Source organism: Helianthus annuus, chromosome 1, assembly GCF_002127325.2.
Source record: "Helianthus annuus cultivar XRQ/B chromosome 1, HanXRQr2.0-SUNRISE, whole genome shotgun sequence".
Taxonomy (NCBI): domain Eukaryota; kingdom Viridiplantae; phylum Streptophyta; class Magnoliopsida; order Asterales; family Asteraceae; genus Helianthus; species Helianthus annuus.
In genome coordinates this window covers 77,734,010-77,754,356 of record NC_035433.2, presented here as the reverse complement: position 1 = coordinate 77,754,356, position 20,347 = coordinate 77,734,010, and the positions used below count along the sequence as shown (strand labels likewise).

The 20,347-nt window shown below is 37.9% G+C and overlaps 1 protein-coding gene across 1 annotated transcript; it reads left to right on the top strand.

Moving 5' to 3' along the window:
- The first annotated feature begins 423 nt into the window (after window positions 1-423).
- On the top strand, window positions 424-1,769 carry LOC110869641 (pathogenesis-related genes transcriptional activator PTI6). The gene has a single exon (XM_022118884.2). The coding sequence runs from the start codon at window positions 773-775 to the stop codon at window positions 1,574-1,576; it is 804 nt and encodes a 267-aa protein (XP_021974576.1). The 5' UTR covers window positions 424-772; the 3' UTR covers window positions 1,577-1,769.
- The last annotated feature ends 18,578 nt before the right edge of the window (window positions 1,770-20,347 follow it).

Sequence of the window (20,347 nt, the reverse complement as noted above, 5' to 3'; positions counted from 1 at the left end):
GAAAAAAACATACTTTGTTTGTTTGTGTTCGTTTGTGTTCATTCATTAATTTCATAAAACGCACAAAATGAACACAAACAAAAAATAAATAAACAAATTTCTCGTCAAACAGTTCACCAACATTTCGCTAAACTTTAGTTCGTTCTGATGGTGAGATTACGTAATAACAAATATAAGCAGACACCAATGTTCAAAGTTAAAGGCTCTAAAGTGAACTCTCTAATAACCCACCACTTGCGGCCTAGTGGTAGGGAGGCTCAGGTTCTCCATGAAGACCAAGTTCAGTTCTCACTTATGTCACTTTGGTAGATTAGACAAATGATAGATAAAGTCTAGCCTCCTTACAGAGATGCTAGTATTTATCCTGAGCTCACCCGGGTTTTCATCCTACCGTGTGTTACACCAAATAGTGTTCAGCTCTTATCGTGACACAGCATCTGTCAAGTAACAGTAACAGCATAAATTCTCAGAGAAACGCCAAAGCCAAACTCTGAACCAATTGTACAATCACGGTTATTGATTGTATGTTTGTAGTGTAGTAGTACAGTGGAGAGTTCACACACTTCCATCTCTCTCTCCCCGCCTTTATAAACCCACTCTCACCTGCAACTCTCTTCGTTTCCTCTCTTTCTCTCTCTACATAATAACACCCACCACCAGAAAAGAGAGGGAAATCTTCCCGCCAAAATACCTACCCATTTCATTTCTTTTACTTTCTTCTTACTCTATTGCACCCCTTCTAACTTCAATTATTATTATTCTTTCTGTTAATATGGTGTCCGTACATCCGGTGAAGTTTTCAGAACACGTGCTTCGAACCAACAAGTTTGTTAAAAAACCGGATCCCCCAGACGAACCGTCCACCACCAGAACGACGTCGTTTAACCACAAAATCGTCAGGATCACGCTAACCGATCCGTACGCAACAGATTCCTCCGGTGATGAACTCATCGTCACACGAGTAAAAAAACACGTCTCCGAAATCAACTTCAAACACGATCACCGTAACAAACGTCACGTGAGGAGCACGTCCTCGCCGGAGAAAACGTTCCAGATCAACTTTAAACACGATCACCGGAAAAAACGTCACGTGAGGAGCACGTGCTCGTCGGAGAAAAAGTTCCGCGGCGTCAGACGGCGCCCGTGGGGCCGTTACGCGGCGGAGATCCGTGATCCGTTACGTCGGAAACGTCTCTGGCTCGGAACGTTCGATACGCCGGAGGAAGCTGCGACGGTGTATGATCAAGCCGCCGTGAAATTGAAAGGTCCAGCCGCCGTAACGAACTTTGGTAAAGCTCGAAACGACGCCGTTGCAAACTTCGTTGCCGGAGAAGACGTTACGATGTTACAAAGTTCTGTAAACGACGCCGTTTTCTCTCCGACTTCTGTTTTACCGTTTAATGATGAGTTAACGCTTGTGGATGGTTTCGGTTACGGAGATATGGGCGGTTTTGGGTTTGATTTGGATATTCCGTTTGATTTGCCGGAATTTGTGGCGTCTGGAAGTTACTGTGGGGATGAGTTTGGGGAGGTTGACCTTGATGATTTTCTTGTTGACGTGAGGGATATTATTTAATATTACTAAATAATATTAATTAATTAATTAAGTTAGATTTAAAAGTCGGTTGTTATTTAACGTAAATGAGTAAAGCAGGGTAGTTTTGTGTGTGGGGTATGGATGTTGTGGAATGTTTTAGTGTATTTAATTTAGTGATTATTTTTGTGTAATTATTATTAATATTAATATTAGTAAATCTCGTTGTGGAAAAGCTTTTATGTCAATTAGGTTACAAAAGTTGTGTGAATAGTATATGATTGGTCCCATTTATTGTTTATCACTTGTTATTTGTGAATCCGTATAACAAAAGCTACAAGTAGTATGGAATTAATGTTTATTTAATGTTACACTAATGGCATGTGGAAATACCTTTGGTAGAAAAGTATGTCTACACTAGTACACTTGTTTATATGATAAACTAGAAGATGCAACGCGTGTGTGACAAGACAAGAATTCAGTCGATATCATTTCATATCGTCACTATATCAATACAGATCAACCTTGAAATTTATCAACATAACTAAAAATATATCTAACACATGTTTTACGACTATTAACCTATTGAATATAGCAACAGCAACAACAATAAAATTGCATCTTAACTTTTGTCATACACAAAATTATAAATATAAATATCCATGATGAGTTAGATCCACACACAAAAGAAAAACAAGGGAGGCGAAGAATAAACGAGGACGCCATAAGAAATGATCAAAGTTATTTACAATTTACACAGTAATTATTTTTTATAAATTATGAGTGTATCGACTATTTTTCAAACTACAAAATGTTTAGGGGCTGTTTGTTTAGCTTTTAATGTTTCAGATCTCTTACTGGTTCAACACTTAATGATTTAGACTGTTTGTTTCGCAAGTAGATGTCTAAATGGTTCAAACATTTGTCTCTTAATAGTTAAGTATTATACTAAGGGGCTGTTTGGTAGCCTCTGAATGGTCATTAAGAGGTTACCTTTTAATGGAACCATTAAGAATTTTACCAATGAGAAAGTAGAAAAATGTGACATGTGATGATTTACTATTCAGAGGTTACCTCTTAACCATTCAGACTTGAGGTTACCTCTTATTCATTCAGAGGTTTTAAACCATTAAGAGGTAGCATCTGAATGGTCATTAAGAGGCTACCAAACAGCCCCTAAGTTTGAATGGTTAAAACCTATAATTTGAATTGGTCAGACATTTGTCTTTGAATGGTTAAATATTATACTGCCTCTTAATGGTTCAAAGCCGGGCTGGCCCAAGCCCAAGTCAAATGAGGCTTTGGCCTTGGGCCACCAAAACTATAAGACCTCCACGATTTGATGAAACAACAGTCCATTTATAAAAGTTTTAGGGTGTGGGTTATCAACAGATTGATAGTTGCTAGTGTAGTGGTTTTGTGTATGTATGGATGTTGGTGAGACCCGGGTACGAATCCCTGGTTCATCATTTTCTTCCATTTTTTTTCTTGTTTTTAAATTTTAACACAATCTTTCAAATAATTACACTTGGGTTTTTCAAGTTTAACTTTCAATTACATACGTTTTTTTAGGAAAAATGCCACAAGCTTTTACTTCATCTTAGGCCATCAAAATAGTTGAACCGACCCTGGTTCAAAGCTCTTACTGGTTCAGCATTTAACCATTTAAAAGTTGCCAACCAGACCCTAAGTCATTATCACTAAGATACATGTAGAATTTGCAAGATACATTCATTTTGTTATTGTTATATTTAAAAACCGATATCTATATTATTCTATAATTATCATATTTAAGTGATTGAGTTTGTCACAAATATATTATGGTTTAGGTATACATAAGTTTTATGATAATTATGGAATTAATATACTTAAAACCCAATTTACTGAGATAGACTATAGCTATAACGTAGGCCCTTTAACAATTTTTCAAAGTAGATGTTTTTATAATATTGCACATGAAATACGTAAAAACAACACAAGGGCCCATTGTGATGTATAACTATAATATAAGGTTGTTGGGTTTGTTTGCTTCGAAACCAAGCCTCGATCTTTTAAAAGTGGATAATATCCCGGTCACGTGAAAATAAAATATTACTCGTTTTCGAATATAAATCTCACTTTTTTTAATTAATATAAAGGTTATAGATTTTGTGTTTTTTTTAATTGATATAAAGGTTGTAGATTTTGTGTCTTTAATTACTTTCAATATTAAAGTACAGGTTTTAGGTTTTATTTGAGTTTGTCATATTAAACATTTAGGTTTTATTTGAGTTTGTCATATTAAACATTGTTTTTCTTATATATTCAAGTAAAGAAAAGTACTAAACACTCTATGTAACCACAATGATGTCATTTGTTTATTTGTAAGTTTAGATAAAGAGTTAAGTACACAATTCTATATTTTTTTGCAAGACTTTGTTTCACACAGATACTGTGAATTACGGTTTCAAGCTATGGTAACAAATAACTTAAATCATGGGGAGATCAAGATGTCATTCCCAACATACCTACGGATAACAAAATAGTTAAAGAGTTATTATAAATCATTAAAACTGAACGTACCTGTCTACGTCTAAGCATGTTAGTTGGTTTGGACTATTTGAATTTAGAGTAAACTAGTGGGTTACAGCCGCGCTTCACGGCGGGGCGACCCGATTTTTGATCCGATATAGCAGTCGAAAGATAAAACTTACAAAATAAATTCGTGGTAAGTACAAAAGTATGTCGACACGTGTTTTACATCGACCGGAAAACTCGATTACAAAAGTACTTAGAAAATTAGAGGGTTGTCAGTGTCAATGCTAAAAGTTGAGAAAATACAAAAATAAATTATGTCGAAATGTAAGTCAACTTAAGTTTATATTGACACGTAAATAAAAATAAAGACGTAAAAGTCGATTAAAAAGTATTTAGAAAGTTAAGATGTTGTAAGAGTCAATGCTGAAAATTAAAGGTTAAAAGTAAAAAAAAGAAAAAAAAGCAAAAAAGACCAAAAAAAAAAAGAAAAAGAAAAAAAAATCATCGACTACAATAGTATTTAGAAAGTTAAAGGGTTGTCAGTGTGAATATTGAAAGTTGAGAAAACACAAAAAAAAATTATGTCGAAACGTAAATCAACTTAAGTTTATATCGACACGTAAATAAAAATAAAGACGTAAAACTCTGTTAAAAAGAATTTAGAAAGTTAAGGGGTCGTAAGAGTTAATACTAAAAGTTAAAGGTTAAAAGTAAAAAGAACAAAAAGACAAAGTAAAAAAAAAAACGAACATGTTCTACTAAATTACAAGTCGGGAAACATTGCTAACACTTCTGCAGGGGTGTGCAATGCTTCACCGTACCAATCCAAGGGGTGTGGATCGATGATCAAGTTGTAATCATTCCCCTCACCAACCGGAGAAGCTGTCATCCTCCGAGCACCAACCGAGGTGGTACATCGACGACCACTTTGACGTCGTTCGTATACCTTACTACATCGACGTAGCTGCTCAGGTGGAAACGCTTGCATTAGGGTGTCTGCTGTCAAGGACACAACACCTGCATCAGCATTGACTCCGGCAACAGATGGGCCATCATCCTTGATACCTTTGTTGGACATATTTATACAAGGCACAGTATCGCCAGAGTTAATCTCTCCACACTCTGCTGTTTTATCCGGCATCTTATCCCGGAGACGAACCATGGCTCCAGCAACGTCAAGGGTTTGTTGAATGTTGGAAACTTTCCGAAGACGGTATTTGCGACTCATTTCACACTTACCACTTTTGGTAAAAAGGAATGGTCAATATATAAAGGGTAAAACAAGCTGACAGTCATGACGACAACAAAATTAATGATAAGTCATGATTATATGTCTAATCGCCACCCTTTGAAAACGGCGGCGCTACCATAATGATAGATTTCATTAATTGTTCCTGACAAACATCAAGTGCTCACACGCACCCCAACAAAATATAGTTTTTTACAAAAATATCTAAGGAACAGTACAAATATCAAACAAACACTCATTCTTCTCCGGATTCATCCGCCACCTCCAGCATATGGCGTAACGAGTCCACGCCATCTTCAGCCACTTTGTTGGTCAAATCAGCGTATGCCGGCAGCGGACATTATAAACCGCGTCCAGTGCATCAGCCATATCCGTTGTTAGCTTGCCTCCTTCCTCTTGGAATTCAGGGGTAACCTTATTCGTTTGATGGCAGCTGACATACCTTCATAAATACCATCATGCTGGCCCGATTTGTAAGAAGTAGTGGACAAACGATCCAGGAGGGCAACAAAGGGTCCAGACTAGCGTAGATACTCAAAAGCACCAACTAAGCCCTGGGATATCAGCCAGTTCCTGTCACCCTGCAGACCAGCCAAACGACTGGTCAAGCTATCCACCTCAGCGTTGGATTGATCCAGGGCACTTTCTGCCTCCTTAAGACGCGCCTGCTGAGCGGATGAAGCTTGAAGAAGTTGGTTCCTTTTAGAGACAAGGGAGTCACACATTTGTTGAAGCTCCCTAAGTTTCTCTTCCTGCTCCTCGAGCTCAACCTGTTTGGCCTGGGCCTTGGCATTAGACGCCTCCAGCTCAAGGGTCAAATCCTGGTACCTGGTACCTCTCCTGAACCTGATAAACAAAATCGGTGTCAATACGGAACCTTTCTACCTCAGCAGATAAGTCAGATCTCACCTTCTGGGCCTCATTAACGGCTTTTCCTCTTAAACAACTTTAGCACGAGAAAGGATACGATCTTTTTCCGCTATATCGCGGGCCCAGATTACCCTCTCTTCAGCAAGATTGGCAGTTACCCGTTTCAGATCATTCTCAGCTTTATTTTTCTCTGATAAGAACCGGCTCTCCCTGACGCTGGCAGCGTGGAGTTGGCTTTCCAAACGCCCCTTTTCATCCACCAGCTCTTGAATTGTCATCCGCGCCTGGCGTAGTTCACTATTGTCATGCATCCACCGACGCCGAATCTCAGCTAGTCTCCTGGGGCCACTGACAGCATCCACCATTGTTGTGTTCATTAAATGCTCGTTGTCCAGCCCCTCAACATAGGCAGATTCAGTAGGAGGGCATGCCCGCTCAACCCGGTGATGCACCACTAGGGAGAAATCCAACCTAGACGATTCTGCTATCTTCCACTTAGGTTGATAGCGCTTATCCTGGGCAGTTGGATCCCAGCACATAGTGGGAAGATACAAATAGTTGAACAAACCGACCCCATCATCGGCAAAATTACCACTGGATCCCCCAGTATCACTAACGGTCGTTTCCTTAGCACTCGTTGACTCACCCCCGGCGAAAGTAGTAGGCATTTCTTTCTCGGACACAGGGAAATCGCCAATTGGAGAATCAAATATCGACGCGGGGGTAGAGCTTGAAAACAAGGGCATCGAAACAGGACTGGGTGTGATCACAACGGATGCAGTGAACAGGGGCGGAGGCATAGAAGAACTCACAGAGAGCACACTCGCCTGGGATATGAGATCAGCAAGGGATACACTCTGCCCGCCTACGGCGGAAGTAGTAATTTCCCCAGAAGACAAGGGCATTGAAGATCTGCCTTCAACTTGGGCTTCACCAAGAGCATCTGCATCAAAGCAAACATTTAGAAAGCAAACGAAGGAACATAGTCCTATATAGACAAACACAACCACATACCAGCATGTAATAACTGGGCAATCTTGGTTGCTTGAAAGGTTGATAAAGACGGCATCACCCTATGCCTCTTAGGCGCAGGGCGGGGACTCACAACAGCAGGAGCGGAAGTAACAACCACACCCTCTGGGTCCGTAGACACGCTAGCCGCCATGGGCGAGGCAGTCACCTCCAGGGTGGCACTCTTCTTCCCGGTTATCCTTATACGGGATGGTTTCTATGTCCCTTCAAGGGACACTCCACTCCCACCGCTAGGGGGAGGAATAACAACTTGAGAAGATGAACCCGCTGGGATGGCGGGAAGGAGAAAATGCTCAATGCGGATCTTCAACACATCCGCTTCCTGCTCCCCAACCATGCGGTCCGCGGATCTCAGAGCAGCATGCCGGGGAGGATCAATAAAGTCAAACAAAGACCATTCACCTATTGACACCCACACAATCAACATATCAGAGCAAACATATCCTACAGATTATATTAGTAGCAAATTGATACTTACCATTGTCGAACCTTTGAAAGGCAGGATACAACCGACTATCACTCCATAACAAACTCATCCCCACCAGCACCAGTGCACCTTCAGGAATCACCTGGCACTCAGAGGGGTGCTTGCTTAGTTTCTTGAACAGGGCATTTTCAATGTATGCATCAGCAGGTGGACCCTCATCTTTAAACTTTTCCTTGGATCCCATCCCCCTCTAGTGCATCTCCTTGGGGATAACGCCAGCATCTATGTAGAATAATTTCTTCTTCCAATCTTTATCCCTGGAGCTTGCAGGGACGCTTCTCAGGCAAGACACACCAATGTCTCATCGATCGAAGGTGAAAAAGGGGGATTTCCAAACAAGAATGAAAAAAGCCCTAAAAACTAAGATCTCGGGGATATGGCCCAACACTAAATAGGCAAACTCAAAGTGACGGAGTTTCACCAATCCAAGAGGATGCACTTGGGATATATGAATTTGATACTCTCCAAGAACAGACTTACAAAATTTGGTAATCGGCAGCCGAAAATTGCAGAATTTGAAAAAATCACTAAACAGAGTGATCTTCCCCTGTTTCAAGGGAAACGCCGTATCTTTGTTTGACGGCAACACTGGATTCCATTCCGGTTTAATGTCATACTCTTGAAGAAGATTATTGAACGATTTCGTTCCCCACTTGCATTAAATAACGTCGGAACTTGCTTGTGCTGAAGAAGATTCACCGGTCTTTGAAGCCATTGTGTACAATCAAGAAATTGTAGGCGATGAAAGAGACGAGTGAAATGATACGAACCCCTAATGGGATAACTACTTATGGAAAAGGTAAACAACCTTTCAAATTCAAAAGGAAACGCAAACGAGATGGCGACGCGTGGCAATCCGGGGCATGTACAACTGTCATCCTAATGATGACCTAACTGACACACCCTTTCACATCACCGTCATAATTCAAAAAAGTTGTGTACTTTCATTTGAGAAATATGTGCTCAGGGGGTATTTTGACTTTTTCCCTTTCTGAGTCCGATCTCATGAATTTCATCTCATAACTTCAGACTGGGGGGACATGACGAGGTATGACCCGGATCAGCTAACCCGACTCGGTCATCACCTAATATTTTATTATAAATAATCAATTACACACGTTTATTCTAGAATGTTCCATTCTGCATGGATCAAGTAACCGAATCCCCAATATTTTGGGAAGATCATGCAAATCCCTAACTTATCGGAGTACATCTTAGGTTATGGGAAACCCTAATCATAAACTATAAATTGAGGTAAACATCAAAGGTATGATCATTCTGCTCTTGCCTACTCTATCTCTCTCTACATACTTTCTTACTCCCAAATACCGAGACTTATTCTCATACCAGAGGGTGGTTACAGGAATAACCCCATTCCTGTAACGAGTCCTAACGATGTTTTGTTTTGCAATCAGCTGTTCGGATCGCCAAGAGTTCAAGTCCTAGTCGGAGCCTTACCGTTCAGGTCAGTGTTTCTTCACCGCTCAAACAAGCTATGGGTATTTACTTATGAGCCAGCTGCATTTTTAGGATTATTCAAAACTCCCTATTGATTTTGATGTCAAACTAGACATATTTACTTATGAGCGGGTCAGTTTACAACACATCAAAGGGGTAATTTGTCTATAAAAAAAAGGCTAAATAGGTTTGGGCCAAATGAGTTAAAAGTCACCCATTTTCATATTATAAAACTTAGAACCTTTTAATCAGTTAAAAGAATACGGTCTGAATGTGTCAAAATGTCAAACGGGTGAAAGTTGACGAAGTATGTTTTAATGCACACAATTTCTAAAACTTTTTAATTCAAATGTTAAAATTATTATTGTATTAATATGGTTTTTGTAATACGATTTAGACTAAATTGCATAAATCAACCTTTATGTTATACCTAAACTGCACTTTATACCTTTCACTATGAAATCGATAAAACTCAACCTTTATGTTCATGTTTTGTTACACTCTATAACCTTTACAACTAACGCCGTCCAAAAACTCAGTTAAGTTACCTTACATGCGTTGCATGTGAGGGTTTTTTAGTCATTTTACTAAATTAAAACAATGACCTGTCAGTCTCTCTCTCTCTCTCACACACAATTTCTTGTATCAACCGCCATTAAATTTCATTTGAGATCTCAGATTCCATATCTGCAACAAACATCTTGGAAAGCCATCACTTAGAAATCTATGTCCTGAAATCCGCCATTAAACCTGAATCCATCTCCTGAAATAAGATGATAAACCTGAATCCATGTCCTGAAATTGAATGGTATACCTGAATCCAAAAGTTGCCATGACGCATCCGGATCTTAAAATCCAACTTTAAAATTGATAATATCATTTAAACAAATTCAACAGATGCACTTTTCTTCCTTCTTGTGTACAACTAGTCACAGATGACTCATCAGACTTCATTGACGGACTTCCACTCCGACGGTTCTCCGGCAACTCCTTCAATAAACTCTGACGGATCATGCCATGCCACAATTACATTTCTAATTTTTATGCCGGATGCGTACCCGGGATGCCGCCGGGAATCGGTTTGGCTTCTTGAGGATTTCAAATACGGTGAGAAATAGAAACTGGATTATGGATAAAAGCATTTTGTATAGATGATTTGGTTAATGAGCATTTATGGGACTTTTATTGATGTTTTTGATGATTGATTGTTATTTTTAATGGTAAGGATTTGGTTATTGATCATTTATCTATGGCAGCAGTAACCGGCAAGCTAAACAATGTCCTCTGGGTTTACTTTGAAATTGTAATTTGACGATATCTTCTATTTGTTTCGTTATCCTTGCTCATTCAATTCGAGACTTAAATTCCTTTAGAACGAACCAAATGAAACTTTGGGATTAACATCAATTAATCATCTTTATAAATCTTTATATTTTCTGGCGACTTTGTTTTTTGTTACGAGCTCTACCAGCAAACCATGATCACCCGCTAGGCTACCGTCAACGTTACTGCAGCTACTGTACCACCATCTGAAGCTTTGTAGCACACCCTTGATCTGTTCGGTTCGCGATATTGATAGGGTTTCCAGCAACCATGGTAACTCTCTGTTTTCTTTTATTAGTGTTATGGTGATTAATAGCAATGGTAGTTATGGTGATTAGAAGATGATGACGCTGTTATGGGTGATCGATGGTAAGTTCACAGTGAGGGTTCAAGATGAGAGAGATAGTAGGTGGAGATTGTTAGTGGTTTTATTTTAAAAAATATATATTAAATAAGGATTTGAAAAGACTAAAATACCCTCACATGGTTTACATGTGAGTTGACTTAACTAAGAAATTAAACAAAGTTTGTGTCAAAGGTTGATCCATGTATCAAAACATGAACATAAAGGTTGGGTTTGGCCGATTTAATAGTAAAAGGTATGAAGTGCAGTTTAGCTATAACATAAAGGTTGATTTATGTAATTTTGTCTACTATTTAACACAATAAATACTTATTAAGAACAAAATTGGACAAAATGTGTTTTGTTATAACCTGACTCCACTCATCCTATTTTGAGCAGGAAAAACTACCACTTCAACACTAACTTGCTGATCATGCCACATTAGTTTTTTCACAAAGTCTCAGTTTGGAAGTTGTATGCATAAAACTACATTTTTGGCATCTTTTGACTACGGATGAGCATATGGTATTTGGTACCCGTATGAATTGTTTTTGGCACTGATTCAGTACCCACTTCTGCCGTTTTCGGTACCGGTGCGTTACGGTATAGTACCGAAAAAATACGGATTTTTATCTTCAAATACCGGTACCGTACTTAACATTTTCGGTACTGGTACCCAGTTTTGGCGATTTTTGGTAGCGGTACTTTTGACCCGTTTTACTTGAATATGCAGGTGGATATTGAAATGTCATGCTTGAAATAAGGTGACATGGAGATTGGTAGAATTTTTTTCCATGTTGTGGGAATGGATGAAACTTTAAAGGAAGTCATACTGATATAAAGCATCGGGAAGGAATCACTACAATGGGTTAAACACATGCTTAGCAGTATCTAAATCATATAGAAGGCCCAGGTACTTATTAGCTTATATATTTTCATGTGTATGTTAACTGTGTGTGTATATATTGTAACATGGTTAATTCCTAAATTTGCTGACTGAGTATCCCCGGTGTGCAGCTGGCACTCCGTATGAAAATGGCGTTTTTCACATGAAACTAATCTTGTCCTATGAGTTTCCCCAGTCACTTCCTATGAGTTTCACATGTTGTAACTTCGTTTGATACATTACGTACCCGCGGGTAGAGGTATGGATTTCGTTACTTGAACGTTTATTTCTTTCAAAGGATTATCTCAACAATTTTAAGGGGGTGTTTGGTGTTGCGTTTTCAAAATAGATTATGCGTTTTCAAAATAGATTTCGCGTTTTCAAAACTGCGTTTTGAAAAAGCATGTAGGTACATGCTTCTCCAAAACTGCGTTTCGGAGGCAGATAATCACTTTTTCATCCAAACACTTTTTTAGATTATTTATGTTTTACAAACGCAATAATCAAATAATCACTTCAAAACGTAATCCCAAACACCCTCTAAGTTATTTATTTGTGTGTTAGTCCACCCGCGAAATTCGCGGGATCTTAGACTAGTATTCATAATAAATGAATATGAACTAAAGATTTTGAGAAAAAGCCCGGGTCAAACCAAGTCTTCAAAACCCTAAAATCATCTCGCCTAACTAACCCACTTAATCCAACCATAAATCAGTATTAACTAGTATTAAGGGCCCCCGTGTTGCGGCGGGGTGCATAGACCGTGCCAAGTAGCACTAATGCTACACAACTACCAGCGACCAACAACACCGGAAAAGCTCATAAAAACAAAATAAATAAAAGGGAAAAAATAACACTGAACGAAAAGCATAGAAAAATCGTTGAACTACGTATGCCAGTTGCGACATGTTAATGTAAAGAAATTAGACTGAAATGTAAAAATAGAAAAAACTAACTATGTCAATCTAAGATCACGCGTGTTGCGACAAACCTATCAAACAGGGAAAAATAGACGTGTTGTGAAGGTCCGGTCAAACGGGAAAAAATAGTCGAAAAAACTTTGAAACCCACACATACGTTACGACATGTTTACTCGCAAAATTAGAACGAAACGTAAAACGAAATATTTGTAAAAGATGAAAAATACATGGATCAAAGTTGAAAATAAAAATGTATTGAGGTTAAATTTCAAAAAATGAAAAGTTTTGGTTTTAAAGTAAAAAAAAAACAAAAAGGTTAAAATGCGAAGAATGAAAACCTTTGGGTTAGAAGTGAAAAATAAAAAATATTTCCTGAAAGACTCCCTATGCTTAGAGTACATTCCAAGAAGCACAAACATCTTCCTAATTTATAATATGGTAATGGGTATTAGGTATTAAAAAATTTATTTATTTTGAAATAAATAGCATATTTATATATTATCAATTCGCAACATACTTGTGATTTCATTAATAGTGCCACACACATTACCTCTTTATTGTGTAACTCAGCTTTGTTACTTGTGTTTTTTGGGTTGTTTTCTTTAGTGGGTATATAAGTGGTGTTTTAGTGGTTTTTACTTTTTCACTTCACTAGAAAGTTTCCACTCTCTCTCTCACTCTCTACGACCGACTGGCTTCCACCGCATCTTTGATGACGTACGTTCGCGATGGCCAGATTGGCTTCGATCGTTGGCCACCTCGATGTTTATAGATAGATTTCTGGCATTGTTGTCTTAGATTATGTTATTGTGCATTTTTGGCGTCGTATTACGCTACCTAGGTTTTTTTAGTTGAATGTTGGATTTTGTGTTTGCTTTAACGGTTTGTTGTTGCATGGTCTTTATTTGGGGTTGTTCTTCCGTCGTTCAAGACGAAAACTTGCGATTCATCTTTTGGTTTTGGACTATTTGTTCCGGGTTCGTGTCTACGTGAACGATTTGTAGGTGCATGTGCTTTTTCTAGATGTGATTTGGTTCTCATGATGTTGTTGTTTAACCTTGGTCTGGGATGGTATAACCCTAATGTTCACTTGAGGTCCTTTGTGGTTTTAAAGCTGTTGTTTATCTTTGTGACCTTTTGTTCGTAGTATCGATGAAGTTAGTCTACGGATCATCGGAGACCGTTGGCAATGATGTTGCTTTGGGTTTGGCTTGGTAACTTATGTTGCAACCGTCTATTGTTTATGAGCTTTGTTTTATGGCTGTTTTGATGGTGTAATGATAATGTTCACCGGAGATCTTTTGTGGTTTTAAAGTTGTTTGTCTTTCTGAAGTTTGTTTGTTGGGTCGATGAAGATGGTCTCTGGATCATCGGAGACCACTGACTATCATGTTGCTTTGGGCTTGGCTTGGTAACTTATGTTGCAGCCGTTTATTGCTTATGAGCTTTGTTTTATTGCTGTTTTCATGTTGGTTTTGGCCATTTGGGTTCTGTTGTTGTTGGCTGATGGAAAAGTGGCCTACCTTGAGTGGTTCGAAACAGTCTATGATGTGAGTCACAACTGTTGTTAGTGTTTGTGGTGTTTGTTTCTTGGGTCGATAAAGATGACTGATAGGTCATCTAAGACCATTAGCTGTGATGTTGCTTTGGACTTGGGTTGTTAACTTAAAGTGCATCCATCTACTGCTTATGAACTTTGTTTTATGGCTGTTTTGACGTTCATTGTGGCCATTTGGGTGTAAAATGGTATTTACATGCTTTTTGTTGGTTCTATTATGTTGTTGGTTGACGTACCGGTTGTTTCCCCTAAATGGTTAACAATAGTCTTCTTGCAATAGCCAAAGCTTGATTCTCAACAATTTGACCTCTTGGAACACTTTGATATGGTTATTTATGTATACAACCATAAAATGTTGTGTTCTTCATATCATTGGCGTTCTTTATTCTTTGTTTGAGCAGTTTGATGTTTCTATGTGTGTTTATTTAAGTGTGCAAATAGGTATCCTACGTTTAAGTGTGCGTGATGATTTATTATTTTCGTTATATTATGTTGCAGTTCTTGGTTCACGACTTCATTTGGAAGTTGTTATTCTATCACATAAGCAGGCTTCTACCTGTTAACTGTGTTTTTTCTGTTGCCAATTATGGGGTTTAGTGTGGGTTTGCGAACCAGCACCGGCTTCTGGTTTAGGTTCGTGGGGTTAGAAGGCCGGAACCATAAGGTAGTACAAAAATCAGCCTACAGTGTTTTTGTAAGAAGGAACGTTGGGGTCCAAAAAGGGACTGACCGATGGATTGCGGGGTTCTAAAACAAGATCGACTGGCTACACCAATTAGAAGCCCAACCGCTTAACGAAGACGTGATAACCATTTTTGTTACGAAGATGTATTAGCATAGGTTAAACACATTAGGTTCAGTCGGGTAGTATATAAAGAAATATTGTTGACGTTTAAAAGTGTTTATAATAGTAGTTTATCTTTAAATGTGTTGTTTTATTGTAACTTTTGTAATAGTAATTAGACTTTGAATGTGTTGTTGTCTCTAAAAAATATCATTATTCGTACCGAATCCCATCACATTACGATGGATACTAATTGTAGTTTGGTTATAAATTACATATATTAACTAATCCTTGTATTTTCTAGAAATTCCTGTAAGAATATGAAGCTATATTTCATTGAAATTTAATAGTATGTTATGGTTTGACTCCAATTAGAATCGCACACAACTCAAAGTCCTGGACTTTACTTATAATTTGAATTCCTAACTTGCATGCCAAGTTAAGAGAGATAGATCCTCTCCCATCTATCACGTAAAAAGTTCATGTTTTAGTTTTTGTGGGTTTTGAGTGTTAATGATTTTGTGACATTATCCGTTTTTATCACAAATGTGGATATTTTAGAGAACAGAAACGATAAAACATATGCTTGCATTTCTACCCTTCATCTAGAAATTCCTATAAGAATATAAAGTTATATTTAATTGAAATTTAATAGTATGTCAAAGTTTGAATACAGTTAGAATCAAACGTTCATGAATTGTTGTAAATTAGTTAACGGAAAGTTCGTTTATTCAAATAAACAAACAAACAAACATAAACACAATTTATTGCTCATTTATACAGTGGCGGATCTAGGATTCCGACCAAGCGGGAACGTTTTATAAATAGACGGTAACGAAATCGAAAAAACGTCAAATTTTTCCAAAATTTACACTAAAAACGTCAAAAATTTTCCGACCAAGCGGTAGCGGAGGCTACCCCTTGATACAAGGTGCATCCGCCCCTGCATTTATTTAATATCAATTTGTAATATATTTAGGCTTTAAGTGGTTGTAACTTTTGCATTAGTGGTGTTACATGTTTAGTTTTGTTGTATCTTTATGTGTTGGGGTTGTACACTTTGTTAAATTTATATACTATTTATTTGAAACATTTGTATGCATCTTTTGTTGTAAGTTGTGCTTAAATACTTGTACCTTAATCAAATATAGGTTGTAAGTTGTGCTTAAGTGGTTGTACCTTAATCAAATAATAATGGTTTAATTACCTTACCAAATTCAATATGTTTTGTATGCATGTATGGTTGTAAATTGTGCTTAAGTGGTTGTACCCTAATCAAATAATGGTTTCATTATCTTACCATATTTAATCGGTTTGATCCATTCAAAGTTGTGTTGTTTTATTTATAAATTATTATTATTTATAATAATCTAATTAATTTAGCCAAAATCTTGTATAAATATAATTTGCAACATATTGATGCAATGGTTGTTGTAATGTATGCATTATGGTTTGTATAGCGGTAATGATATATATTATATATAGATTACGATGAACCTGTCAAACGGGAAAAAATAGACGCGGGTTCATCGTAATGTGCGAGTCCTAGATCAACTTAGTTATTTTATTCTATGTTTTACGTTTCGGTTTAATTTCTTCGCATTAACACCGCAACTTCACTGTCAGTGGTCGCTGACAGTAGTGTGGCATTATTGCTCGCCCCCGCCGCAACGCGGGGGTTGTATAATACTAGTTTAATTTAATTAAATGAATGAACATGACTGCACGTTTTGTTTGTCCGTTCATTTTTATGTTGGGAAATTCAGTTTGGTGCCGGATGATCAGAGAGGCGTGTAATCACCCTCAGATCAAATTATTTCGGTGGTTCACCCGAAAAATTCAATCGGATACAACTCTGATTTTATGAGAAATTGAACCAGCGTATGTTCGTGTGTATGTGAATTTTCGAACCAGGAAGATGATCAAACTGTGTGTACGAATTTTGGGGATGTTTGCAGATAGAGGCAGTTATCTTCTAATTTAATTAAATTGCATTAAAACATGCCTTAATTTTTTGTCTGGAAAACTAGGACGAATTTTCACAAATTTTATTTTCTAAGGCATTTTCCATAAATCAATCGGATACAGCTCGACCCCAGCCAGGGGCTCTGCCCCTTGGACCCCGCCAGGGGCTGCCGCCCCTTGGATCCTGCTCTCAGGGGCGCTGCCCCCTTGGAACCCCCGTAGAGTACGGGCTCCACCCGTACACTTCGAATTATAATAACTCAAACAAGCGTGCACTCCTGCACCTCCTAACTTGCTTGATGTGTATTATTATTCGCTTTGATCACCAAGTCAATCCCCGATTACACTAAAATATCTAACAATCCTCCCCCATTTTAGCGTAATCCTTGATTAACTTAAACATATTCACAACAATCAAACTTATGCATAAATGAAATATCGCGATGATTGAATTTCACATTAGTATATTACACATTCCAAATATTCAAATATAGGGGTGTCGCTAAGGATTGAACCCTTTCTATTCAGTGAATACATGAAGATAATATACACACAAGTTTACATACTCTAATGTTCTTTCTTGACACTATTTTTACTAGCCTGTGTCCCATCCTTCAATGAACATATCAAAGCCAAGTCCTAGCTTCTTGAAGCGGCTAAACTTCATGCTCATATAGGTAGCTCTTTATTCTTGCACCTGCATATGCAATTTTTCAAAAAACTATTAAGAAGAAAACCTTCAACCTCCTTTAACTTGCAGGTCTGAACATATACCTTGGGATGATGCTACTAATGTGTTCCAATTTCTAGATGTTAAGCTTTCCACATTGAATTCAGCACCTAACGTCATATTATGTGGGAATTGGATATCTTAACACGAGAAATCTCAGGTGGACTTTAATCCCATCCCTACAGCCGCCTTGTGCACAAGATCTCTACATAACTCTTTGGTTAAGTGGTCGGCTAAATTCTGTTGAGTTCTCACAAACTCCACCGATATCACCCCATGCGTGATGAGCTCACGAATCATGCTGTGTCTAACACCTAAGTGTCTAGACTTCCCATTATACACTTGCCTATATGCCTTAGCCAAGGTAGCAGCACTATCACATCTAATAGATATTGGTGATATAGGTTTAGGCCACAATGGAATCTCATAAATCAAGTTTCTTAGCCACTCAGCTTCTTTGCCAGCTGCGGCTAATGCTACAAACTCAGACTCCATTGTCGAATCAGTTATGCAAGTCTGTTTCTTAGATGCCCAAGATATGGCACCTCCTCCAAGCAGAAAAGTCAATCCACTTGTGGAAGAATGATCTTCCTTGTTCTTAATCTAGCTTGCATCCGAATAACCTTCTAAAACTGAAGAAAACCCTGTATAAGTCAAACCATATTTCATGGTTCCTTTCAAGTATCTAAATACTCGATTCATTGCTTGCCAATGACTTGCACCTGGATTGCTAGTATACCTACTAAGCTTTCCAACAGCATAAGCTATATCAGGTCTAGTGCTAATCATGGCATACATGAGAGATCCAATGGCCCTTGAATATTCAAGTTGGCTCACAGCTACACCTTCATTAGGTGAGAGCTTAAAAGCAAGATCCATTGGAGTGCTAACCGGAGAACTATCATGAAAATTAAACTTTTTCAATATCTTCTCAATATAATGAGATTGAGAGATAGATATGCCATTGTTCTCCCGTTTGATCCTTATACCAAGGATCACTTCCGCCTCCCCCAGGTCTTTCATGTCAAAACAAGATGACAAAAATTTCTTTGTTTTATCAACTTGATCCTGGTCAGTACCGAAGATCAACATGTCATCTACATATAGACAAATTATGACTCCTTTCCTAGAATCATCAAATTTGCTATATACACACTTGTCTGCTTGGTTTAATACAAAACCATTAGACAAAACCACTTCATCAAACTTTTGATGCCATTGTTTTGGTGCTTGCTTTAAGCCATGTAATGACTTAACTAGCTTACACACCTTATTCTTATTGCAAGGCATAACAAAACCCTCTGGTTGTTTCATATATATCTCCTCATCCAAATCACCATTCAGGAAAGCGGTTTTCACATCCATTTGGTGAATTACAAGATTGTATATTGCAGCTAAGGCAACAAACAATCTAATAGTGGATATTCTTGCTACAGGAGCATATGTATCAAAGTAGTCAATTCCTTCCTTTTGTTTAAAACCTTGGATAACCAATCGAGCTTTAAACTTTTCAATTGAACCATCTACTTTCATCTTCTTCTTGAAGATCCATTTACAACCAAGTGGTTTACACCCAGGGGATAGATCAGACAGTTTCCAAGTGTTATTCTACATAATAGAGTCCATCTCATCATTTATAGCTTCTTTCCAGAAAGCTACATCCCGAGATGCCATGGCTTCACTATAGGTTTTAGGATCTTTCTCAATATTGAAGCAATATTGATATTGAATTTTAATTTCATCTCTAGATCCTTCAACCAAATATAGCTGAAAATCTACACCAAATGATTTAGCTTTTCTTGCTCTACCACTCCTCCTAGGTTCCGGAGGAGTATCAATCACTTGATCCACCACGTGAGAGTTACTAGAGCTTGGAACCATGTCTCTAGGTCTAGGTATTGAAGAGACTCTATTCTCATCATACTCTACAGTTCTTACCTCAATAACCGTATGCACTGACACGTAGTCATTTGGTTCTATAACATAGAACCTATGAGCAAATGAATGCTCCGCATACCCAATGAAAATGCAGTCTATACCTATTTCCCCTATGTTCCTTATTTTAGGATCAGTGAGCCTCACCACGGCTCTACAACCCCAAACTCTCAGCTTATGCAGCTCAGGTGGTTTTTTATACCAAAGCTCAAAAGGGGTGGTCTTGTTCCTTTTATTTGGAACCTTATTTAGCAAATAGCAGGCTGTCAACATAGCCTCACCCCAGAAGCCCTCACTTAGGCCCGAATAGGACAACATGGTATTAACCATTTCCTTTAAAGTCCTATTTTCCTTTCCGCCACACCATTTTGTTCTGGTGTGTAAGGAGCTGTGGTATGGTGTATTATTCCAGTAGATTGGAAATACACCGGACTAAAATACTTACCACCTCTGTCCGTATGTAGGGTTTTGATCAACCCACTCCGATGAAGCTCTACTTCTTGTTAAGAAATCTTAAACTTTTCAAGAGCTTCATCCTTAGCATGCAACAAATAAACGTAACGAAATCTAGTAGCATCATCTATAAATGTTACTACATATTTTTTATTCCCTAGAGATGGTGTAGCATGAAAATCACATAGATCACTATGTATCAAATCTAACATTTTAGTTTCCCTATGAATATGTTGCATGAAAGGCTTTTTGGTTATCTTATTCAACTTACAAACATGGCATTTATCATTGTTTATGTTAATA

Coding starts and splice junctions, on each gene's coding strand:
- LOC110869641 (XM_022118884.2), top strand. CDS start 773: ATGGTGTCCGTACATCCGGTGAAGTTTTCAGAACACGTGCTTCGAACC.